The sequence below is a fragment of the Cryptomeria japonica genome, chromosome 4, assembly GCF_030272615.1.
Source record: "Cryptomeria japonica chromosome 4, Sugi_1.0, whole genome shotgun sequence".
NCBI classification, from domain to species: domain Eukaryota; kingdom Viridiplantae; phylum Streptophyta; class Pinopsida; order Cupressales; family Cupressaceae; genus Cryptomeria; species Cryptomeria japonica.
In genome coordinates, this window is record NC_081408.1 from 669,282,149 (window position 1) to 669,309,718 (window position 27,570).

At 37.4% G+C, this 27,570-nt stretch overlaps 1 protein-coding gene and 2 pseudogenes across 2 annotated transcripts in view; 1 reads left to right on the top strand and 2 right to left on the bottom strand.

Annotated features, from left to right (window-relative positions):
- The window catches only part of LOC131061835 (uncharacterized), a 43,012-nt gene extending 16,789 nt beyond the window's left edge, over positions 1–26,223 (bottom strand). Inside the window, exons 1-2 of one of the 2 annotated variants that reach the window (XM_057995676.2) lie at positions 25,856–26,223; positions 3,888–4,072 (exon numbers count right to left, since the gene is read on the bottom strand). In XM_057995676.2, coding sequence (XP_057851659.1) covers positions 3,888–4,010 — 123 coding nt within the window. In that variant the 5' untranslated portion in view covers positions 4,011–4,072; positions 25,856–26,223. Of the gene's footprint in view, positions 1–3,887; positions 4,099–25,855 lie in introns of both variants that reach the window. The other variant, XM_057995674.2, reaches the window with a different exon arrangement.
- LOC131061818 (6-phosphogluconate dehydrogenase, decarboxylating 3, chloroplastic-like) lies at positions 5,392–6,769 on the top strand (annotated as a pseudogene).
- Positions 20,623–23,373, bottom strand: LOC131875311 (ferredoxin-dependent glutamate synthase, chloroplastic-like; annotated as a pseudogene).
- Positions 26,224–27,570: the final 1,347 nt, after the last annotated feature.

The following is a 27,570-nucleotide window of genomic DNA, read 5'->3' on the forward strand; positions in this document are numbered from 1 at the left end:
TACAATTACTGAGACGATCTGTAGTATCAAAGAAACAGATAAAAAATAATCTCTTTTAATCTGATGCACCCATCAGTGCATGCTGAGAGACAAGATTGTTGTAATATAATCACTGATGTTGTTATAGCTGAGTATATATAGGAGATAACTTTGTCTATATATAAATCTGATCTTGATCGTTTCCTTAACCTGGCTCTGATACCATGTTAATGCTGATCAGGTTTAAATAGTTGGTATTTTCAAATTTTATTAACACTTAGATATTAATTTAATCCTGATAATATATTACTGATATCTTAATAATTCCAGATTGCAATATAATGTCGATCTTATTTACTGTTGTATTTATCAGAATTTCTCAATGCTGATTACACAGTATATTGAACTATCCAAGTTCGTATATGACAGACTTCTCACACTGCAGATCGCTCTATCTTCTCTCACAATATTCTCCGCTTCAATCACTAATCTTGAGTATACTTAATATCAACTTCCGTATGTTGACTGCTCTCTATATTGTTTGCTGTGTACCTCACCAGACTGAATGTGATATGGTTGATATTATATAGGCTCGGTGGTCAACATAGAATCACAACCCTATGTGAAACTGACACGGTTCCACATAGAGTCGTGACTCCTATGTGGAGCCATGTTTATCGATAACATTGATCAACGTATAACCAAACAATATGCAATCGGTATAATTAGTGTGACCGATAATATTTTATGATAACAATATATAATCATTGCATATACAGATCGGTATACTAATACAATCGATGCTATGTATAATCAGTAATAGTTATATAAAACTATTACTGATTATATATATAATCTGATTGTCATATCAATGATTAAATCGATCATCATATAATATCGTAATCTGTGATCAGAATGCTAATCTGCAGTGAAGTACGATCAAGGATAGGAATAAGGAATAATCATACAAATGTCTAAGGCCGTAAGGCCAATTAGACATTTGAATGGTTAGAGTCATCCAACGGTTGCTACATAACTTCAACATATGGTAGGGGCATATATAAACTTAATTTGTTTGTCGCTTTCCATGAAATGAAAATCTCAATTGAACTCTAAGTTTAGTGTGAACATGTGGGGAAAAGTTCAAGTGGTTTGAATTAGTCTATCTCATATTTCACTTTAGTGAATAAAGTGAAAGTGTTTTATTTAGTTAATTAAAACTAATAAAGTGCGGATAAGCACTGATGATTTAGACTTATTTTCCAAGTCATCTCCTATGTGAGATAAGATTATATTTTTAGCTGAATTAGTATAAAGATACGAGTGACATAGAAGATTGTAAGCATTTCATTCAGATCATCTTTCGATGTACTAAAAGACTAAGTTTTCCAAATGATTGGAAAACCAAATGTACGATATAATTGGTTTCCATGCAACTATGAGTCATATCAGTTGTGGAGGTTTCCTTTTATGTTTTTCAAAGGAATGAGAAACAGGTTTTATCTTATGAGTAATTATCTGTGTATGCTTCTGTTTTCGTTTCTGTTTTTATTTTCAATGTTTTGTGTGTGCATTTCAATGTTATTTAACTTATTTTAGCAATAGGCAATTATACATTGTGATTGGAATTATTCACATGGTATCCCAGCACATGAGGATTTTGGTGAGGAAATTCATGCAGTTTAGGGTGGAAAATCACAGATGTTTTGGTTGAATATTTGCAGGTATTTTTCATGATGAATCGCATCTTGGTTTAGGTGAAGAAAAATCTCAGCCAGAAAAGAAATAATATTTGTGATTGGAATTATTCACATGGTATCCCAGCACATGAGGATTTTGGTGAGGAAAATCATGCAGTTTAGGGTGGAAAATCACAGATTTTTTGGTTGAATATTTGCAGGTATTTTTCATGATTATCACATCTTGGTTTAGGTGAAGAAAAATCTCAGCCAGAAAAGAACTAATATTTGTGGTCGGTTTTGAAGGTAAAAACATGACCAATGAATAGATTTAATGATAAGCCCTGAAAAACTACCTCATCAAGCGGCAACACCACCTATCCTGGATGGCACACAAAATAACATGTACTAATCAAGGAAAATGTAGAGAACCTTTATATGTAGGCACTGCATATTTTAATTCCTTATTTCCTTTTTGCTTTAAAGTGTGGTAGAGGAAGTAGTTGGAATAACCACCCAATAAGTGTGCTTAGGTCTAATTTTACTCCAACTTTTAGGCCTGGCAGGGATCACTAAGCATATTGCCACTTTTCATGATCTGGGGCAGAACATTTTGATGGCTTAACCATCCAAAAAGTGCCCCATTTTAAGTCAGTTTTAGTCCCTTTCATACTGGTGGTTTTATGACAAATTTGCCATCTTTTAAATGCAGTTTACTGAGGGTTAGCCATGCAAGAACTGCATCATATTTCTGTTCTTTTATCGACTCATCTTATGGCAGAAAACACTAAACATACTGGCATGTTTTGACCTGCTGCTGGGTGGAGTTTATAGTTAGCATTGCCACTCAATAATTAGCTTGAAACTCCTCATACTATTCCAAGCACTTTTCACTTAGGTTCTTGCCACATGGACATGGTTTCCAACTGATATGGCCACTTGATTTGACAGATAGTTTGTGTCCTTAATGCTTATCCAATCTTGAATCCTTTATTTGAGACATAGTTTGTGTCCTTAATGCTTATCCAATCTTAAATCCTTTTCACTCTTCAATTGCCACCCAGTAAATATATGGTGGAATTTTGGTTGGCATTTTCCTTGATAACATGTGCCACATTGATAGCTTACAATATTTCATTTTGCCTGAGCATGTTTTCCGTATGGCATTACCATATTTTGGGGGTAAGCCATCTGTTTAATGTGCCAACTTCATGACTGATACTCTTACTTCTAGGCATGGAAGTGTTGGGTTTTCACCATGTTTTATGAGTGTTTGGCACTGTTTGTGATGCCTTTGCCATAACTTTTGCTCCTAAAATCTGCACACTTGTCTGTTTTTAGTTGTCTTTTATAGGGTTTGCTTCTGTTGCATATGACCCCTTTCTGTTTTTTGACTGCTGAATCTGCTCTATCATTTGATTTGCATCCTGCTCCTTTGTTGTTCTGCTGATATTCTATGAACTGAATGTGAAAAACAAGTGACTTGATCCTATGTAAATATCATATTTTCTCTTCAAATAAAATCCAGTCGGCCCTGTTCTCTTCAACAGTAGGTTGGCCTTGATAGCAAACAAAAATGTTTTGCTCTTTATCAGCTTGCAGTGATCACGATTAACTTGCAAAAAGCATTAGTTGAAAGGACCAAAGAAACTGATAAAGGCTCATGAAAGCTGACTTTTATATGGGTACCTACTACAACACGGAAAAGGGGGTTACAGCTGTTACTATTGAAGTCCATATGATCTTATGAAACTTTTAAGGTCATTTGTTTATTTATTATCATATTAATATGCATATATGGTGTTTTATAACGTTATTCTTGTTTTAGGCTGCAAATATGAATATATGTATGACTTCTTTTCCTTTTTTTGTACAGACAAACTCAAAACAAAGCCAACCCCCTCAAAAAATGCCAAATCCAGTATCATATCCCTGTACCTAAACCCAAACCAGCAACAGTGTGGTAAAACTACAGACAATAGTTCCAAAGGAATAACTAATAAAACAAGGATATTCCTATGAGTTATGTGTATGAATTTACAATCTAAAATACCTTTCCTTAATTGAAAAAATGTATTAAGAGACATTTAACAGCCACAATTTTACACATTAAATATGAAAAGAAACAAGTATTGAATCCTCTAACTCATTTTATATAATATGGTCTACCATAACTAAAACATAATATCCCTTTATGAGAGAGTTCACCAAGAGAGAGAGAGAAAGTACCCGTCTTTCCCAATATGGTAGGAAGCAAACAAAATCATAAACTGGGCCAAGGGTGGGTAGCAAGGCAGCATTTAAAGCCAAAAAGGTAATCATTGCTGTCAGAGGCCTTGTTCTGTGTGGCATTCTCCTCTTGGAATCTTTCCCACTTTATCTTTATCTCTTTAACTCGTAAATAAATAATATTGCTGTAATATTAAAAAATCCACCAGCACTGTATAACATCAGGACATTTGTTAGCGTGTTATGCCCAAAGCAGAACAAGCCATAATAAAGCATGACATTAGCTCAAAAATCATATCATATCCAAATTAGAATATTGCAGTTCTATGTGACATTTTATATTCAATGCATTGTCTTTGATGCTATATCACAAAGGCATATGTTACTACAAAAATGAAATGTATGGTAAAACACATTTTACATAAAAAAAGAAATTTAAGGCATAGTCATTAAATCAAATGACATCATAAAAATGAATCTAACATACTGTGAGGGACCATGTATCTAAACGATGAGAGGCGTGTGAATTAAACCCATTAAATTTTAAGGAAATTAAACTTCATTCTCTTGAATTTGAGCCCATATTACTCAAAAACACTTTAAGTAAACCAAACTGAAGCACAGATTAATCCACCTTAGACAGCTCCAATCTGATCATGACAAATCACTGAGAGTTGAAGCTTAATTCTATTTTAAGTTTGTTTAGGGCCCTTAAGCATTAGTCTTCTCATAATCCCACCTTCATAGATTCACGACCACAAAGAATTCCTTTGACATAAATTTGTTGTATAAGTGCATACTTTTGATATATTTATACCTCCTATATATTTATATTTAGGCACACAAAAGGTCTTTAGAATACACATAGATTCTGCCAAAAGATCTAATCTGCATGTGTTTTCAAATAAATAAAATCTAAGTGTTGTTTCATACAGAATTACAGAATACTAGTACCTTGGTAAGCATTTGTTGATGATATAGCTTCGTTCAGATTCCTACAGGCCGACTCAGCAAGATCAAATGTGTGAATGGCCTATCGGCCTTACACATTTGATGAACCGATAAACTAAGATTAATCTATTAATATCTTTATTAGGTCATATGTGCATTATCGGGTTTGATGTTTAAATGTGCCTTATCGATTTGTTAATATGTATGATTATCAAAGGGGCCGACTTTTGGCAAAAGTCCGCCACCCCTTAATGGAAGTACATGTTACATCATATGAGGAGGTGCCTCATATTGAAGGGAGCCGACTCCTCTTGTGATGTCATTGGGCTAGATATATAGGAGTTTGGATCTCCTCTCTTTGAGATTATAGACAACAACAGTTCGGCATCCTTCTGCAGATCGAATAACATACAATCAGCAGAACAGTATTCACATGAGCATAGCTGTAGTATTAACTTAGAAGAGAAGTGCTCGGGGGAGACAATCGAGTATTGTCTATGGTTGGGAGGGCAAATCATTGCCCATGGTTAATCGAGCACACCTACCATTTAACATGGTATCAGAGTAGGTTGCAAGAGGAGAATTTTGCCGATCTACGAAAGGCATCAAAGAACTCAAAGCTGTGATCTATTACAAGAATCTTTGTCAGCAATCAGACAGAGCCTTCAAACTAGTACAACCAACGCAAACAATTTAAAACATCAACTACCAGAAGTCGCGTCGATGAAACCATAGAGCGTGCAAAGGAGGAAGGGAGGCTGCCTCTCACGGGTTTCTTCGATCCCAAGGAATTCGTGTTGTCGATCCAGAAGCCCCGTGCTGTGATCATCCTGGTGAAGGTCGGTGCACCCGTGGACCAGACTATCTCCACACTCTCGGACTTCATGGAGGCTGGGGACTACATCGTTGATGGTGGCAAAGAGTGGTATGAGAACACAGAGCGTCGGGCGCAGCAAGCGGCTGAAAGAGGGTTGCTTTACTTAGGAATGGGGGTCTTTGGCGGTGAGGTAGGAGCGCGGAACGGGCCGTTGCTCATGCCCAACGGCAGTCGCATTGCCTATGACTGTATTCAAGACATGGTCACCAAGGTTGTCGCTCAGGCTGATGATGGCCCCTATGTGACCTATGTTGGCAAGGGCGGCTCTAGTAACTATGTTAAGATGGTCCACAACGACATCGAATATGGTGATATGAAGCTCATCTTCGAGGCCTACAATGTGCTCAAGCACGTTGGGGGTTTGTTCAATCAGGAACTGGCCGAGACTTTTGCAGAGTGGAATCGCAGTGAGCTGGGGAGCTTTCTCATCGAGATCACTGCTGACACTTTTACTGTCAAAGACGAACACGGTAGCAGGGAGCACGTTGATGAGATTCTCGACAAGATCGGCGTGAAGGGGACCAGAAAATGGACGGTGCAACAAGCCGCTGAGTTGTCGATTGCGGCACCCACCATCGTTGCTTCGCTAGACTGCAAGTATCTAAGTGGCCTCAAGGAGGAGCGCGTGACCGCCGCTAAAATATTTAAAGAAGCAGGGCTAGGGCTAGGTTCTTTGACCTCTCTTGGTGTCAACAAGAAGCAATAGGTTGATGATGTGCGCAAGGCATCATACGCCTCCAAGATCTGTGGCTACGCCTAGGGAATGAATCTTCTGAGGGCTAAGAGTATCGAGAAAGGGTGGAATTTGAATCTCGGAAAACTTGCCCGTATCTGGAAGGGCAGTTGCATCATTAGGGTCGTCTTTCTTGACAGGATAAAGAAGGCCTTCAAGCGGAATTCTCAATTGCCTAATCTGATGATTGATCCCGAGTTTGCCAGAGATGGTAAAGAGCAGGCTGTGAGGGGACTCTGTTCTAATCTCAGGATGGTCATATTCCTGTCTAGTCCAGGGCTCAATCTTATTACAGTAGGTCCAAGGTGGTCTTGGATCTAGCACTTTCAGCTGTATGTAAATCATACCAGATGATGACTCTTGGAGCAAGATATCTTCCATGATTGGAACCATGTGAGCAGGGTATGCTTCTGTGACAGAGGGAGCAACTAGAGGATCTGCTTCAGTTGACTTTCGAGGTCATTTTTGGTTCAGAGGGAGTAGACCATGTCGAGATGGTTTCTCTAGCAATCACGAAATTGTAGGCTGAAAGGCCTTTATGCTGTCACCTAGATCGGGATATTCCTGGATAGATGAATATTTGGTGAGCTTGGGACTGATGATCAGACGGCCAAACCTCTTGCCCGAGTGAAGGATTGTGCACTCTCGAGACAAGCTTGGAAGTTGTGAAGCCCTAGCTGAGAGGGAATCTCAGCATCAATAATTTTTTGTGATGTACTCTAATGCATTCTTCTCTATGAGAGAAGTTTGAGGTGAAAGCCCTTGGTAATGCATTCTTCTCTACGAGAGAAGTTTGAGGTGCAAGCCCTTGTTATTGCATTCTTCTCTGCGAGAGAAGTTTGAGGTGAAAGCCCTTGTTCCACCCTCTGTGAATAGGCATGGAGGATCCATCCTCTGGAAGTAGCCATGGTGGATGTCATGTGAGAGACTCCATGACTTAGCACTTGTGTTTATTCACCCTCTGGGAGTAGCCATGGTGAACGTCATGATGAGATGGTGACACTTGTGCTCATTTGCTTTTCCACCCTCTGGGAGTAGCCATGGTGGATGTCATGTGTGTGACGCCATGACAACATCACGTGAGAGAGTCCGTGATGATTTTCTTGTACTTGTGTGTTCACCCTCTGGGATGAGCCATGGTAAATCTCATTGTGAGGTGACGATCTCACAATGATGAGCACTTGTGCATTTTACCATATCATTGTGAGGTGACAATCTCACAATAATGGTTGATATCACGGTGAGGTGATATCTTTCCCTTCCACATATGGGAGTAGCCATTGTGGTGAAACATCACGATGAGGTGATATGCTATCACGATGAGGTGATAAGCTTCTTTCATACACATGAGTGTAGTCATTGTCTTAGTCATCACAATGAGGTGATGTGACTTGTAGAGATTGAGAAGGATTCCTTCCTAGCTAAGAGGGAGTGTTGATGATATAGCTTCAGTTGGACTCCTACAAGCCGACTCAGCAAGATCAAATGTGTGAATGGCCTATCGGCCTTACACATTTGATGAGCCAATAAACTTATATTAATCTATTAATATCTTTATTAGGTCATATGTGCATTATCGGGTTTGATGTTTAAATGTGCCTTATCGATTTGTTAATATGTATGATTATCAAAGGGGCCGACTTTTGGCAAAAGCCCGCCACCCCTTAATGGAAGTACACATTACATCATATGAGGAGGTGCCTCATATTGAAGGGAGCCGAGTCCTCTTGTGATGTCATTGGGCTAGATATCGAATCTCCTCTCTTTGAGATTATAGACAACAATAGCGCCTTTTGCAGATCAAAGAACATACAATCAGAAGAACAATATTCACGTGAGCATAGCTGTAGTATTAACTTAGAAGAGAAGTGCTCGGGGGAGACAATCGAGTATTGTCTATGGTTGAGACGGCAAATCATTGCCTGTGGTTAATCGAGCACACCTACCATTTAACAGCATTGCATCCCTATGCTCAAAAAAGGATAGAGACTTGTGTGATAAGGTTATGATCATCATCTGCTATAAGATTGTGATCCTTTTTCTATTGTAAAACAAGGTTATGATAATTATGTTGGACCCCTACGAAACTCAATGTCTAAACTTACCTTTCCTCCATTTGTCATCAAATTGATCATCAGTTTTATGTTGATCGAGGTCATTTGTAATTTTCCCTAGTCAGTTTACAAGGTCATCTTGTAATGGTCTATGCTTCAACTAATGCTTTTTTAGGTAATAATTGGCAGAAACAAGAGGAAATCAGCAGAATACAAGCGCATTTAACAGCATGAAATTAGCATAAGTAAAGGATTTCTCTCCTGGCCTAAATCTTATCAAGGTTCCACCTTGGCAATGCCCTACCGAAGTTCCACCTAGCAGCAACAGGGCTAAGACAACATGATCTGCCACCAAAGATCTAAAGAAAAGTGGGAGAGCCTATTCAAAGTGTTGAACGCACACTCATGTGGTCTCATCCATTAGGCAGTTCCATTCAAACTTTTAAAACTGGCTTAAGTTGTGACAACTTCCACTTTTGGCAAGTGTAGACAAACTCCAGCTAAACCCTACCTAGCATAAGTGTGGCAAAGTCTGATTAGAATTCTGGCTAGCCTGTAAAGATTAATTTAAGTGGCTCACTGTTCTGCCTCACATTAGCATTTTAATTTCTCTCTTTCAAGAAAAGACAAAAGGGAAGTGTGTGTACAATGAAGCCATTCTTCAAATTATAATGGGAAGCTCCTTAAGATCTATCTAAACCTAAAATTTATGGAATTTACAAATATGCACACTCTGCAAGATTCCATGGGGGCCTAAATGTCTAATTAACTCTGTTTTTCTGAATTGACAACAATCAAGGCTTGCAAGTTTGCAACAAGATTTTCAGATTATGGAGGATAAGCACTTCAGAGACAAACAAATACATCCTCCTCCTAGTTAAAACAAAGACCAATATTTGATAGTAAACAAAGTTTTAACTGCACGGCACAAATGGGTACCGACTATTGGCTAAATCATTGAACAATATTAACATCAATAGCAAATAATGAAATGGACAAACATCACATGATTTCAAAAGATGCATACGATTTTAGAAGATAAGTTGCAAAATCATTACGTTAAGGAAAAACGAGCATTGAAGCAAAACTTAACAGAGTTAATCAGTTCAATTTAACTTATGAGACTAAAAACATTAGTTTTACAATTACGAAGTAACAATAATAACTAAATGGTTTCTACAGCATAAGTTTCATAATCTTCAACCTTTGCTACACACAAACACAATGAGACTTGACTTCAATTTTCAAATAACGGTCTCTGTAATGTCCCTTTTTTGAAATAGGGTTTAATAATAAATAATAATATTAAAATATAAAAAAATATAAAAAATATTTTTTTTTTATAAAGGTAAAAGAATAAAATTAAATATAATATAGTTAAAATTTAATTGTTTAATGAATGGTCAAAAAGCATGAAATGAAAAGTTGTGATTCCCTCAAACATGAGATATAAAAGGGAAAAGAGAACTTCATTTAAAAGGGGATATCGAGGAAGTAAGAAAGAATGGAGCATGCGAATCAAGGAAGGATTAATGTAAGAAGAAAGGAATGGGAAGTAAATAGGGAAGTAACTCTTTCAAAGGACAGAAATTATGAAGGGTTGTACTCTTTCAAAGGGTGCTAATTGTGAAAGGTTGTGACTCTTTCATAGGGCAGAAATTACGAAAGGTTGTACTATTTCAAAGGGTGGTAATTGTGAAAGGTTGTGACTCTTGCCAAAGGGCAGACATGATGAAGAGGTGTGACCTCTCCCTCACATTGGAAGATATAAAGGGAAGAAGGTTTCATTTGAGGAAGACATCCAAGAGAGATCAATTTGGAAAATAATTTATTAATCTCAAAAGGCAGCAATGGAGGGTAGTGACTCGATTCTTATGAAAAGTGTAATTTATTATTCTCAAAAGGTAGCAATGAAGGGTAGTGACTCGATTCTTATGAAAAAGGGAGATCAATTTGGAAAATAATTTATTATTCTCAAAAGGCAGCAATGGAGGGTAGTGACTCGATTCTTATGAAAAGTGTAATTTATTATTCTCAAAAGGCAGCAATGAAGGGTAGTGACTCGATTCTTGTGAAAAGTGGTGACCCTTTCACCAATAAACTATAAAGGAGAAATCATTCCAAGCATTCAAGGATCACTTATCAATCATCACGCATGAATCCACAAAAGCAATCATCAATTATCAAATCAAGCAAACAATCAATCAGCAGATTACTCTATCAAATCAGCATTCATTTGATCATCATTCACCAATATATCAAACCAGCATTCATTACATCATTACTCAACAAACATTTAATCAACGATCACTCAATCATCACTCACCAATTCCTCAAATCATACAATCAAAGGAATTCATTTAATCAATCAATCATTCAACAATAATCCATCAATCAAGTGAAATTGAATGGTAAGTCCGATTTGAGTGTAATTCAAAAAAAAGAACAGCAATATATAATATTTAGGAAAGTGATTGGTATGCAATATGATTCTACTTATTATTTATTTATTTATTAATCTGTTTGGAAGATGCAGCAGCACTGGTCTCCCCTCATCAAGTACGCCAACCCTGAGTTGGATGGACTAAAGGTCCTGCCATACATATGGGCCAAGGGGCCAAATGACTTTGAGGCTCATTCCATGCCCTTGGTCTTGGTTGAGGAAGATAGTCTCCCAGCGTCCTAACAAGAAACATAGGGTTAGTAATTATTTGTCTAATTTCCATCAGCAATCATATCTGGAATCAATGTGAAACGTATGATAGGGAAATGCAGCAGTACTGGTTCCCTCATCAAGTGTGCCAACCCCAAGATGGATGTGCCAATACCTAGTGCCAAGGGGCTGAACGACTTGGAGGCTCATTCCATGCCCTTGGGCTTGATTGAGGAGGACAGGCTCCCAGCGCCCTATCATGTTTTCCCATAGATTTCATAATATGGTTGAATATTGGAAACAAGCTATGAAATGGATACAAATAAATTTAGGTTATCTTGATTTCAATAGAGATTATTTGTATAAGATCATAGGTCCTTGATATTAATGCTTTCATTAGTTAATTAAGATATTCTCTGAATTAAATTGCAATCATGTAATTTTATTACAGAATACTATTTGTAAATAAATTGAATTTGTTGGAAATGTTATTTTCGGGCAAAATTAGATATATCCCCAAAAGGGGATAATACAATCTCTACAATGTATGTCTGGCATCTAACAATCATTACATATAATGTGTTTGAAACAAATATTTATAGCCCTCAAGGGGCAGCTTTTAGGGCTCAAATAATAATAAAATAATATGCTTTAAAGCAGCCCTAAACTTATCATTTTAAAATGGGCAATAATTCATTCAAAATAGGCTTAAATAAAACTTTCATCCATTTTAAAAGCTGATTTCATTCTAAGCATATATATTGACTGGGATAAGGGTGCCATGAATGGTCTAAGTTTTTGCTTTACAACTGGAAACCAGGCATTGATTTTATCCTTAGTCAACTTAACCTGCCTCTTGAGCTTTTTTGATAATGTTGTCAAATGATTTGGCTTGGAAAGCAGTGTTGCCAAATGAAAGTTGTGACTGTATTTATGTTTAAAACCAAGGCGAGGTTTTATGAACAGATTGCCAGTTTTGTCACCAACTTGGGGTGAAATTACCACACCAAAAATGTGTGACTTTTCTATGCTTTAAGCTGACATTGCATTGAGTGCAGATATAGAGAATGTCACCACTTAAACTGCATCTTTTAGCTAGCATAGCCAATGTAAAAGTGTGACTACCTACAACATCACATTGTTAGGGTTCTGTTGCCATCCTGATCACAGTTTTCCCTGGCCAAGCCATCTAATTTTGGCACTTAAAATAATACCTTTTGCTGTTGTCAAGGATTGCTAACTTTCTAAGTGACTCTAACCATCTTAGGCACCATTCTCTTGTGGTTAGAACATTGAAAAAGTGCACTCAACACTTAAAACTTCAATCATTTTGACTTGGTGTAGTTTTATCCCCACCTAGCTAGGTCAATCCTGATATCATGGAACAAATGCCACTATTGGAAAAATTCTAATGTGGCTAAGTTACATAAAATGTGTGCCATATATGTATGCAGCCTATAAGCATGAATTAAGATTAGAATATCAGATAGCATCATATAAACAACAAAACCAACATAAACTTGTAATCATAGCATCATGATCATACCATAACAGCATCATATACATCAAGTTTAATATCAAAATGACAAAAGTTCAAGTATCATTGTTTCAACTTTCAACAATTTAAAGTTTAAAGTTTAATCATCAAATGGATTCTCTAATTCATCATCCTCATTCTCCTCCTCCTCCTCCTCCTCATCATCGTGGACATTGACATTAAATGAACCAAAGCTAATGTCACTTACTCTTGCACTTGCACTTGCACTATAAGTTTGCTCGCTATCCGAGTCATCAAATGCAACAAGCTGAGAAGTGAAAGCATCCAAATCAGTATACTCTGGCTCTATATCCCACATCTTCGTTTCCCCTTGCTTGTGTGAAATGTGTTAAATTTAATGATCAGATTAGATAGACAAAAAAATTCACACAATTGCACAAAGTATACCCTGGGAAAACCTTCCTCTTGAAGGTGAAAAACCCAGCAATGAAGTATATTTTATTATTTCAAGTATGACAAGTAATTTTACAATGATTCACTTCACTCTTTGAAGCAATTGATTCACCCTTGACTGCTGTAAGCAATCCGATCTTCTGTAGAAGTGAGGACTGCTTAATGATGATCAATCCTTATTCGATCTGACTTCTAGATGGATGATTCGCCTTAGAAGATGAGAGCACACCACTAATGAATGAAGTCTGTCTGCTTGTGGAAGAACATGAACTTCTGATTATCGCACTGCTGAAGGATAATATATGTTCGATCTGCTTGTGATGATGATTCAATGGCTGAAGATGATTGAACAAATAGATCTATATACCCACCACGACTTGATCAACCAACACGACTTATATCAAAAGTCGGCTTCTTATTTAATCAACACGACCTTTTGTTATAGATTAATTACATCATAATAAACTTGTCTTATTCAAGGGTGGCGGGATTTATATGTTACACATAATCAGCACATTAATAAATAGAAGCAAATCAGTATAACTAAATTGTCTAAGGCCGATAGGCCAATTAGACAATTTAGTTGTCTATGTCGGCCTTGAAGGATACTGACCAACTCTATCACATTAACACTCCCTCTTAGCTAGGGAGGAATCCTTCTCGATATCTAGGTCACATAGTGACATCCACCATGGCTACTCCCAGAGGGTGGGTCCATCATGGCTACTCCCATGTATGGAAATGCAAATGAACACAAGTGTTTCATCGCGGAGTCACTCAGTGTGATGACATTCACCATGGTTACTCCCAGAGGGTGAATAAACACAAGTGTTGAGTCATGGAGTCTCTCACATGACATCCACCATGGCTACTCCCAGAGGGTGGATCTACCATACCTACTCGCAGAGGGTGGAACAAGGGCTTACACCTCAAAGTTCTCTCACAAAGAAGAATGCATTAACAAGGGCTTGCACCTCAAACTTCTCTCACAGAGAAGAATGCATTAACAAGGGCTTGCACCTCAAACTTCTCTCACAGAGAAGAATGCATTATAATACATCTCAATAAATCACTGATGTTGAGACTACCTCTCAGCAAGGGCTTTATTCTCCACAACTCCAAGCTTGTCTTGAAAATGCACAAACTTCACTTTGGCAAGAGGCTTGGTCAGAATGTCACCCGTCTGCTCCTCAATATAGATGTATCTCAACTAAATAGCATTCCTCTGTACCATATCTCTGATGTAGCGGTACTGGATTTCAAAATGCTTTGTTCTGTCATAGAACACTGGATTGACCGAAAGCTTCACACAACTTTGGTTATCACAATGAATGGTAGTAGGCTCCAACGATTGTCCAAACAATCATGTAAGGAGTTTCTGAAGCCACACTGCTTTGCGAGTTGCCACACATGCTGCAATGTATTCTGCCTCTGCGATGCTCAGTGCCACTGAAGACTGCTTCCTACTACACCAGAAAATCATAGCAGATCCCAAACTGAAGCAACAACCAGAGGTGCTCTTCTTATCAGTAACACTCTCTGCCCAATCAAAATCAAAATAGCCTTCTAAATTCAGGTCCACACTGGAAGAATATTTCAACCATATCCAACTAAGCCATGCAAGTATCTCAAGATATGCTTGGCTGCAACTAGATGTATCTGTCTCAGTTCACACATGAACTGACTAGCCGCACTCACTGCATAGCAAATATCCAATCTAGTATTAACTAGATACCTCAAGGATCCAATCAATTGCCTGTACACAGTAAGATCCACAAGATCTGAACTAGCTGCAGCTTCCCTCAATTTCTTCAAGTTAGTTTCCATCAGTCTGGACAAAGACTTGCAATCTAACATTCCAAATCTCTTCAAGATGTCAATGGTGTATTTTCCTTGACTCAAGATAACCTCATTAGGCCTTTGCCATACTTCCAAACCTAGAAAGAAATGCATGAATCCTAGGTCCTTCATCTCAAATTCTGAAGTCAACTCCTTGCATCTAAGGATGAGATGATCTTCCCTGGTAACAAATAGGTCATCAGCATATAGTACCAAGATCAACATTTCACCATTGAATACTTTGAAGTAAAGATTCGGATCGGCATCATTCTTGCAGAAACCCAAGCCCACTAAGTATCTGTCAATTCTTTCATACCTACTTAAGGCCATATAAAGTTTTCTTCAATTTGCATACATGAGACTCTTTCCCATGAATCATGAAACCCTCAAGTTGCTCAATGTAGACTTCTTCCTCAATCACACCATTAAGAAAAGTTGTCTTTACATCCATCTAATATAGCTTCCACCCCTTAGCTGTTGCAATGGCAATGATGGTCCTAATGGAAGTGTAGCGAGCAACAGGAGCAAACGTTTCTTCATAGTCTATTCCCTCTTTCTGAGAGAAACCATGAGCCACAAATCTAGCCTTGTATTTCTCAATGCTTCCATTAGTTGCATGCTTAATCTTGTACAGCCACTTGGAAGATACAGCTGACTTCCCCTCAGGTCTAGGAACAATATCCCAAACATCATTCTTAATAATGGATTGATACTCTTTATCCATTGCATCTTTCCATACTTGTTGTTTTGAGGCTTCCACAACAGTGGAAGGTTCAGTCTCAATGAGATTACACATCAATGCAACATAGCTAGAGAATCTTTGTGGTCTTTTACTTTCTCTGAATGTGCCTCTAGGAGCTGCAAACTGTTCTACCTCTATAGTGTTTCTTGCCCAAAGAGGTCTTTTTCGGTTCACAATAATATCTCTAGGCCCATCAGTAGGATCCAAAGGTTCAATTGGATCGTCATCTGCTACAAGTTCAGTGGACTCCCTTTGAATCTCGGGAGTATGATCAATGTCCATGTCTTGAGGAGTCTCGTGATTTTCATCATCTATCTCCATGCAAGACCCCTTAGATTATCTGAATCCAACATCTTCATCAAATGTGACATCTCTGCTCACATCTATTTTCTTCTGACCAGGAATGTAAATTTGGTAGGCTTTAGAAGTTTCACTATAGCCCACAAATATTCCTCTCTTGCCAGAGGGTTCCAACTTGGTTCTTTTGTCTTTGGGTATGTGAACATACACTGGACAACCAAAGATCCTCAAGTGGCTTACATCAGGCTTAAACCCTGAAAAGGCTTCTTCTGGAGTCATATTCTGCAATATCCGATGAGGACATCTGTTCTGAACGTACACTGTTGTTCTAGAAGCTTCTGCCCATAGAAAAGTCTGAAGGTCTTGATCATGAATCATAGTTTTTGCAGCTTCAACAATTGATCTGTTCTTTCTTTCTACAACCTATTGACGTGTTTTTTATGCACATGCGAACACAGAATAAAATACCTAAAGGTACCTTATCCTCTCTTGAATAAAGTCTCTGAATGCTGAAGATATCGCGAAAAGGATCAATCAGGATGACTTCAAGGTTCTTCGTTGTAGGATCTCTACGTGTGGATAAGCTCTCTGTGGTATGATGTGATTTGCTGGAATCACAAGGGGACTTACACTTGATGACTGAACGTCTGATTTGCTTTGAATATTGTTGGAACATAGGCTTTTACTAGCTTTGATTTGAAAAAAGGAAAAAGGACAAGGGCGAGGAAAGGATCTAATTCTGATACTAAGAATGTAAGAGCAATGAATGATCTTTGATGAAATTCTAACTAAGTCTTGTTTTGACATCCCAAGACCATCTCCACAAGGTTAGTGCGATCTTCGAAGGAAAGCTTTATGATGTTCAAATCATCACTGCAGGCATAGACACCATCAGGCTGATGCATATCAATGAAGAAGCGACAATTGAAGTTAAGCTTAAGCTAAATGATTCCAGTTGACTACACAAGGCAAGTCTGCAATCAACAAACTGCTAGTAGTATGGATATACGAATTTCACTATCAATCAAGCACATTTCTTCCACTCATCTAATAACATGAAATCAAATATGAGAAGTATAGAGACCATGCAAATTGTTGAATCGACCCATGAATTTCACCATTTCTTCAATGAAGTTTTACAAGTCTTTTACAACAACACCTTGGCAACAATCTTTGCCTTCTCTTTCTACTCTACTCTAATTGCTATTCTATCAACTGACTAATTCACTATTCTAACTATTCACTCCCTACCTTCTAACTGCTTGCAACTGCCCTTTACAAAATGAAGAGTCGGGGCTTATATAGTGCCCACAATACAATTCGATGGCTAAGATCAATTTGAGATCAATGGCCAGGATTCAACAATGAAAACCCTAATTAGGGTTTGTTACAACCATTACATAACATTTAATGCTTGACCAATGATAAAATTGCATCTTTAGGACACATGTCTTCTATGGAAAATTCGACCAATGGATAGTTGGGGTAGGTACATCGAAGTTTGTGCCACCTTCCATGAGTTGAGTACATTGAATCTGGACATGCTGAGGTGGACCACACTGACTGGAGAAGTGATGACTGGGATGCCACCTCATTTGACACTTGGTTGATGCCAATTTGATGTTGCTGAGAAGCTAGCTTTAATTAACTCTTCTGAAACTATCTGCTTCTTCAACGAACCCTTGCTCTAACTTCTTTTGTCCTTGATGTGCAGGATGATGATGTACCTCGCCTTGGAATGCTGGATTGGAAGAGGTTAGTCATGATGATGCTTGACTGGAGGAGTTCGCCCTTATCCTTGCTTGATCTTCTTGGATGAGAACCTGCCAACTTGTAGATCCTCCGGGCTTGGGAGTCGCCATCTTGATACCTACACAACATTTCAAAGTTAGTAATATATCTTGAAGTGTAGAATTTAGACTTAAAAGGAAGATTTAAGATTTTAATTAGGAAACTTCATGATAAATCTTGAGTTATCATTTCCTAATTAACTATGCCAAACTTAGAATTTTCAAAACAAAAGTTCAAAATTCAAATCTTCAACAATGGTGTCAAGATGATTTTCCCATACCTCCTCTTGAGTATTAAACTCTAAGAAATGATGCAAAAATAGATGAATTTCGCTAAGCAAAATGTAGATCAAAGCTCTCCCTTGGATAAAATGCGCCTCCTTTAGCCTTCACAAGAATCAACTCCACTTCCTTCTAGTCTCCAACACTTGAAATAAATTCGCTCCAAGCAAACCAGATTTTGCACCTTCAATTAGCCTTCCAAATTCGCACTTGAAGCAATGATTGAATGATTTGAATTGTAAAAAAAACACCTCCAATATATAGAGCGCTCACCCCTTTGCTCCCTCTAGGCCGACTTGGCAAAAAGAGGTTTAAAAAAATAAATAAAATTCCACAAAAGGGGCCGACTTGGCAAAATAAATCAATATAAGGCCTTGAGCGTTTTACATTTAATTTTAATTTAATAAAAATTAATTTTAAATGCCTCCAAGATAGAAGTTCGATTTTTTAAGGCTTAAAATTAATTTATTAAATGCCAAAATGTCTTTTATTTAATGCCAATTTAATTTTAATTTTTTCAAATGCCTCAAATTTAGCAATTTTGGCGATCTAATGCAATTTGGAGAATATTAATTTTTAAAACAAGGCTTAATGAAACTTCCTAAGGATTTCGCCCTGGACCTTCACTGAGGGTCAGGAGCGATTTTTCACTTTTTGCTCAAATTTAGCACTTTTCCACCTCCAAAATTTCTTCAAGACATTTCAACTAGGTCCTTTTACTGAATTGCAAACTTAGCTCAATCCAATTTTGGAGAAAAGGTGTGATTTTGAAGTTTCTCGCTGTGGGCCCTCTCTGAGGGTCCGTAGCGATTTTTGCAATTTAGGCTTGATTCTTCATCATTTTTCATTAAAACTTCATTCATCATTTGGCAATGCCTTCCCTTAATCCACTCCAACCAAATTCACTTTGTTGTTGCAAGGTAAAACGAGGATTTTCAACAATATCGCTATGGGCCCTCTCTGAGGGTCAGGAGAGATTTTTCGCTGTGGGCCTTCTCTGAGGGTCAGGAGCGAAATTTGACTTTTTGAACTCTCTGTTAGGATAATTTTATGGAATATAACATTTAAGTATATGTGACTTATACTTTAAGTTATATTCCATATATACTTTCAGGATGTTTGAGAGTGGTTTCAGACCTCCAGGAGCTATATTGCAAAATCTAATTTTTGGAGGTTTTTCAGTTTCCAGACTTAGTCAAATTTCAGGATCAAGGCATTCCAAACTTAGCCGAATTTCAGGGTCAGGACTTTCAAACTTTATCACTCACCAATTTGACCTAACTCAAGCAGAACCTGCTATCCAGGTGATCCCCTTGGCGACACTCAAAATGCAAAGGCTAACTGACAAAACCCTAAAAAACCTAAAAACAAACCCTAGAAAGCAAAAAAGCAGGGGTCCCCATTTGCAATGGGGCGATGTGTGAAAACGTCACAACACAAACCCATTTTGCTGAGGGTTGTAAGGGACACAAAACTCCCTCTTGATCCCTGCCTCAATACAGAAATCACGAAAGCTACTAGAGGTGTACTCACCTCCAATATAAACCTTAAAACTTTAATTCTCTTTCCAGATAAATTTTCTACTTGAGCCTTAAACTCTTTAAATCTACCTAGGACTTCATCAAACTCTTTAGACCTTAAGAAATAAATCCAAGTCTTCTTAGAGTAGTCATCTATGAAAGTTACATAATACAAAAATCCACTTAGGGATGGAATTGACATCGGACCACATAAATCCGAATGTACAAGATCTAGAATTCCTTTAGACCTACTTTCACTACTATGAAATGGATTCTTAGTGTTTTTACCCATAGCACAACCTTTACATGTATTATCATGAACATGACTAAGTTTAGGAATACCTTTCACCATCTTCTCCAATAATGGAAGAGCCTTGAAATGAAGATGTCCAAGTCTTCTATGCCATAGTTCGCTAGAATTGGAAGAGTCGTGAAGAAGAGCTTGAACTAGATGAGTGGAGAGCTTATACAAACTCTCGTGACGATTCCCGATCACACGAGCAATCTTGATGCTGGAGTTCTTTGGCCATGCAAGAACTCTCCCTTCTGAAAATGCAATTTGATAGCCTTTATCCTCCAAGGCTGAAATAGACACAAGATTTCTCTTGATTCCTGACACGAATAAAACATCACTTAGATGAAGAGAGACTCCAAATTCTAGGTTGACTGATGTAGCACCAAACCCTCTTACTGAATAGCATGCATCATCTCCAATGAACACTTGGAGATTAGACTCCTTCTCCACCAAATCTGAAAATTTCTCCCGATAGCCGGTGATGTGTCTAGAGGCTCCACTATCAATTAGCCAAGTATCACTATCCGTAGGAACATTGCTTGATAATGCTGATATGAAGAGGAATCCATTGGAGTTATCTTCAGCTTCCTTCTGAGTTGAGACTTCATTAATGTTTGCCCCTTGATGCTTAGGCATCGTCAAACAATCCTTTGCATTGTGACCAAATTTGTCACACCTAAAGCACTAAATGCGAGAGAGATCTTTCTTCTTCTTCTTTGAATCAGGTGCGGAATCTGGTCTCTAATCTCTATTCCTTTTGAAGTTGCTCTTCTTCCAATTTCTTCCTTTCTTGGTATTCATTTTGAGAACTTTTGACAATACCCCTAGCCGCCAATCTTGATTCTTCTTGAATGCAATCTGCTCGAAGACGATCAAACTTAGGCAATTTGGATCTCCCACTTATACTCTGAATAAATGGCTCCCATGAATGTGGAAGGCCATTCAATGCCAACATGACAAGGTCTTTATCAATCACTTGGTCACCAATAGCGCTTAGTTGATCCCTCAGTTCTGAAATCTTCATGAAGAATGACATAATTGATTCTCCTTTTGCCATTTTCACTTGATGAAGTTGTTGCCTCAATGCAAGAGCCCTACTTGTGTTGTTAATCTCATATAGACCTTCCAAGGTCTTGAACATGTCTCTCATAGTTGTCATCTTGGAGATGAGAGGCACTAAGTGATCCCTCACGGAGTCAATTAATATCTTCTTCCCTTTTATCGCATTCTTCTTGAATTGAAGCTTCTCTTATTGATCTTTTGGCTCGGATAAATCCTTTTCCTCCACAAACTAAAGAATATCATTTTCTTCAAGTGCAATAAGCACTCTAAACTTCCATGAGGTGAAGTTTGATGCACCTTCAAGCCTATCCTCGACTTCAAGACCATTCACCATTTTCGAGGCTTTGAAGTTTCTTCTTGAAGGTGAGAGAGGAGAGAAAACTTCGCAGTTGTAGGGAAATCTGATCACGATCTTTTTTTACCGTGGCTCTGATACCATGTTAAATTTAACGATCAGATTAGATAGACAAAAAAATTCACACAATTGCACAGAGTATACCTTGGTTAAACCTTCCTCTTGAAGGTGAAAAACCCAACAATGAAGTATATTTTATTATTTCAATTTTCATGTATGACAAGTAATTTTACAATGATTCACTTCACTCTTTGAAGCAATTGATTAACCCTTGACTGCTGTAAGCAATCCGATCTGCTGTAGAAGTGAGGACTGCTTAATGATGATCAATCCTTATTCGATCTGACTTCTAGATGGATGATTCGCCTAGAAGATGAGAGCACACCACTAATGAATGAAGTATATTTGCTTGTGGAAGAACACGAACTTCTGATTATCGCACTGCTGAAGGATAATATATGTTCGATCTGCTTGTGATGATGATTCGATTGCTGAAGATGATTGAACAAATAGATCTATATACCCACCACGACTTGATCAACCAACACGACTTATATCAAAAGTCGGATTCTTATTTAATCAACACGACCTTTTGTTATAGATTAATTACATCACAATAAACCCGTCTTATTCAAGGGTGGCAGGATTTATATGTTACACATAATCGGCACATTAATAAATAGAAGCAAATCGGTATAACTAAATTGTCTAAGGCCGATAGGCCAATTAGACAATTTAGTTGTCTATGTCGGCCCTGAAGGATACCGACCAACGCTATCATATTAACAAAATGAGCTGAGTTAATGTTTTAAAACTCACTTTTAAGGTTATATTTTAATTTTTTATGTGGTGGATTTCAAAAAAAAAAAATTGCAAAAAAAATACCATTTTTGGGCCGTCAGACCCCTGAGTTTGACCTGGTCTGAACCAGGCCTGTGAATCACGGACCCTGTCCGGACCACAGGCGGACCAGACCAGGACCCCGGACCAGTACCAGGGGTCTAGTGGGGCGAACCCTGCAACTTAGGATAATATAATATGAGCCTGTACCAATTATTTAGTTTTAAGTGACCAATCGTTGCTAGTGCTCTATTGATTTTCACTATCTCCTTGTTTACCTTTAATATGAGTGTATTATCTTCATCAAGAAGATAAGCTAGACCACCAATCACACCTCCAGCAAAATTGTGACCTACGCAAGGACAATCACACAAACATTAGGCATGTAGTTTTAGTAATGATAACCAATCCCTTGAAGAAGAGTTTCAGCAAGAGGATCGCTAACAGCAAAATGTTCACCAGTCTTCTCTCTTTGTACCATATAGGCAAATATTTCCAGCTATAGTTGATTTTCTGGTATAAAACCTACGTCTTCCCTTGGAGCTATAACAATTTCTTCACCAGCCATGCCCTTGCCAACACAATCATTGGCTTATCCCATGAGTCAAATGTTCATGCAAGGTGCCAAAAATCATCCAAATGATTGTCCTGTACTATTAACAGTTATGCCCAGTTTTCCTACAAAACCTATCTCTATGCTTCACGCTACTTCATTTTGGTAGTTCAACACTAGCAAGGGTGTAAACTCAGATCTAGTTGTTGGGTCTTCATGAGAGATATGTGTCTCCGCCTTAGTAAATTCGTTCTTCCAATAATATCATCCAACTTTTTGTATCCTAGTTGTGCCAGAATGCTTCTAGCCTCTTCTGAAACATAAAGGAAAAAAATTACCAGGTCTCCTAGGACCACAAGAAACAGTGCACACAATTCATCCCTCTAGCTTGCAACACCAACAAGACAATTGTTTGTGTAGTAGATTCTAGTCGTTACACATCCAGAAGCTGTCATAGCTACTGAGCCAAACCCATACTCAATTGCACCCATTGCAGTTACCAACGTGACATCAACTCCGCTCTTGAACCCACCATCAACCCTAAGAACTGTATCTCTCATGTAGCCATTCTCAATAAGTGCTTGACGGGTTTTCGAAAGACCAAACTCCCAAGGACCACCAACATGTTTTATAGGACTTCTTGAACTTGCTCCAGTGCCCCCATCATGTCCAGATATATTCTTTTTCATTATCTTCTGATACCATCTGATTGTTAAGAATTTGATCATCTCCCATCCATTGAGCAATGTGCAATTAGCATCAGCAAACAAATTAGACCAAGACCTGACAACCTTTAAGATTTGATAGAAAGGAGAACTTACCTAACATTGGAAATGTGACAAGGATGACATGAAGAACAAAGTTTCATTGGGTACAAATTTTGGTACTGACACCTCACAAGCCGCATGCACTTCTATGTTGGTCAAACCATGAAATAATTCCACCGAGTTTGTAAAAATTGACCAAAGCAGTCTAAACTTCCGACGAGGCTAAGAAAAAGTGAGTTTCACTGTATTTTGTGATAGATTTTGAGGGTTCAAACTTTTAAGTTAAAATATGTAATAATTATGTAGTGTGCACTATAAAAAATGATTTCAAATTCAAAATTAATGAGAAAAAGCCATATTTCAGAATTTATGGTGTACCTCTCTTTTACTTTCTCTCTCTTACTCTCTATGTAATTAGGATGACTTTAAAAATTAAAAACCTTTTTTTGAATTTCTATGTTTTTTGTATTCCAAATATTTTCTCAATATTATCCTGAGAAATCGAGATAATATTTCTCTTTTGATTTGCCAATATATTTCCAAGAAAGATATCTGCATCTATGGTCCAAACAGCTCCATACTTTGTCACAGGAATAGGAAAATTTGGGAATGTAGACCAATTGTAATCCATCTTAAAATCAGACTTCTTAACTTTGGTGGCAGAGCGAGCAATGGTATTATTCAAATACATGTCTTCATATTGTCTTTTACGGGTTAATTCCAACAAGATGAGACTTTACAAAGTGCATCAAAAGAGAGGGAAGTCGATAGAACAGCATCCCTTTTTATGGGCTCGAAAGTGTGAATTGAGATAGCACATCTCCCTCTAGAACCTATTTTGGGGATTCATGAAACTTTAGTACCAACTTGAGATCTAGGGTTAAGGGAAATGTTCCAATTTGGGTCTTGTTTGGTTCATAAGCAAAAGCAGAAAAGCTGCTCAAAAGGTAGCTGAACGAACAAGATGAGAGTCAAGTCAACCAACATTTTGTGAAGTTAAAATCTTTCTACTGTGACCTTCAATATCACGGCACTCCATATTCTGAACTGGGGTATGGATCTTAATAGTAAGAAGGGGTAGCTTGGCCTTGATAGGGATAGTTTCCATTTGATCATTCAGTGATAGCTGAGGGGTAATTTGATATTGTTAGGGAAATCCTTTTGACTGTTGGACATCCACACCGACCTAAATATAACAAGTAAGCCCCTGTTCTGTGTGACTTTCCATGAGAATCATTGGTAGGAGGTATCTCCTCCTCTTAGCTTTAAATCACCAGTTTCATGATCAATCACAAAATATTTCTTGGCTAGCTAAGGCTATATTCTTTGTCAACAGTTCTGCATTTCCTCTTTCATCTATTGGAAACAATTTTTAAATTATATTTCAAAACACAGAAAACTTAATTTATAGAAATGGTTTGAAGATGAATACTCCTAAAAGCATTAAAGAAGAGATAGAACTATGTAATTTGTGTATGTTGTATTGCAATTTTCTTGAGAAGCCAATTTGACAATCAACCCTATCAATCTTAGTTAAAATAGTCATATCAAGGTTAGAGCTATCAACAAATTGCAAAGGATATCTAGAGGTTTTAAATGGACACTTTGTATAATGTCTCAAGGGAACGGAAGGACATTATAACAGGTTATGTGGCTGTCCTATTTTACCCAAACCACTCCTACGACCTAATGAATTCCCAGCTAGAACTCTTCTTTGTTCCTAAGCATTCCTTTCTTTTCACAGGCATTCCCTATGTGCAACAAGGGTTAGGAGACAACACATGGATGTTTGTAAGGTATCGCCACATCCTTGGAAAGTCCCCCGAATGAGGACACCAACAAACAGGCAAGGGACAAGTCCCCTAGATTCCTTGGGTTGAGGGACTGATTTGTGTTGAGTTTGTAGGTTAGTCTAGCAAAGACCTATTGGTGATCTAGATGTCTCCATGGCACCTAGGATGTTTTGGGGGATATTATAGGTATCTTCGGGGTCACATTTGTTTACCCATTGCTAATCCCGATTAGTTGTCATCACAGTAATTGTAAAACCGTTGCACTCTTTGTAATAAAAGTTTCAAAATAATATATGACTTCTCTTAATAGGAATGTATTAATGAAGTAGATCCAGTTATGTAATGTGTCTTGTCTCTTTATTTTGCACAAATGCATGTGTATGTAAAATCCCTCACTTGTTTTTTTCAAATTTATGCTATTTCCGCTTATCACATTTGGTCAAACAATTATCGTACTTTTGGGAGTGTGAGGGTTCTTGTTGCAGAGATCAATGTTTCATACTTGCAGGTTTAATGTGAGAGAAGATATTTCTTTTGACTACGTTCAGATTTACAATGCATATAGAAACAAAGTCTGCATATATAGATGAAAGGAACATGAGAATTCTAACCTCCAATGCAAAGTATTAGCCACTTCTCTTGTAGAAGAATTTACAACCACACAGAGGCTCGGAAAGGAAATAGAACTGCTGCCCAGGTCAACCAGTTCCTGTCAATGGTATAGTTTCCATGCACTTCCAAATATACACGGCTGTAAATTAAGTGACTTTGATTACTATTCCCTCCACGATTTGCACCAGATTTTCTAAGCACCAGGTATAAAGTCCACTATTCCCCTGAAGCAATAACTGAAATTGCAGTATTACATGGAATCGACTTCACAAAATAATCTCACGCCTGGCATATTATGCTGAGTCGACCTCCAATTGGAAGAGGCATCTAGAAATACAAAGCAGCGATAGAATTATATGACCATATTTAATTCGCCCCATAATAATAAACCGCCCCTTTTGAAGGGTTATGATGCTAATAAAGAGTATTAATGGCTTAATATTTGTCCCTATGATTTATTCACTTAAATTATTAATATATAGTTTAAGTTGTAGGTATTAAAATGGGATTGAGATCAAATTTTCTATAATAAAATAAAATAAAATAAAGATATGTATCAAAATATTTATTTATTGTTTTAATAAATTATATAAAATATATTTCTTTAGCAATGAATTAGTCTCACACATGTTTTGATTCGATGACATCATGTCAATAAAAAGATAGTCATAAATCTCACCAATATTCTATTACTAATCGTTGGCTTTAGATATTATATATAGTGACCTCAAATTTGCATGTAATAATTATTCACGAAATATTAAGTTCTTTGCTTAGCTTTATAATATTTATTTTTCCATCCAAAATAGCTTTATTCCAAATCAATAGATCGTCTAAAAATAATTTTATTTGGAAATTAATGAATACCTCTAAAAATTGTCTTAATGGAAGACTCCACAATTTTCCTTTTCATAAAAATATTCTAGAATATTCAATGACTCCCTCATTCCTCCTTTTATAATTTTTGTACTTTTTCAAAAGAATATAATTTAAATCCATTTTAATAATATGCTTTTGGAAATTACCTTCTTAATAAAGTGACTTGATTATAAATTTCCCATTGGCATAATATAAATCAATAAGCATTTAATTTATTAAATATAAATAATCTCGAGAAAAATAGGACTATTTATAATTTAATTAATTAATTAATTTAATAACCTTCTTAAAAAAGCAATGACCTAGTAGACATATTAGACATTGCAATTTATATATGATGACTGCAATTTGAACACTTATAAGTGTTCAAATTTCTCATTATCAAAAAATAATTAAAATAAGAAAATGGCGGAGCGATGCGGGAGGTCCGGTTTCAGGAAACATGAGGGTTTCCTCTACATAGGAGGAACTGGATACAAATGGTCGTTCGGTAGGAGCATTACCAATGGCTAGAATAACAGCTATTGGAAGCAGAATAATCAGAAAAGATGGACATGGAAGGCTCTGGGGATTTCGAAAGGATGGAATAGATCTGGGGATCACTGGGTCAGCCCTTCAAGGGCGCAAAAAGATGGTGGTTTCAGGGGTTTTCGGGATCTCTACTCCGACCCGAAAGTGGATTTCATAATGGTCCAAGAGAAATTTTGGCGGCCCAAACTTTCCTCCAAGGCAGCAAAGGTTTTAGAGGTAAACCCTAATGCAGAATTTAGTAGAGTTTTGTTTGTAGAGTTAGCAAATGAAGCATGGAAGGAGTCGCTTAGTTTTCTGAGCAACA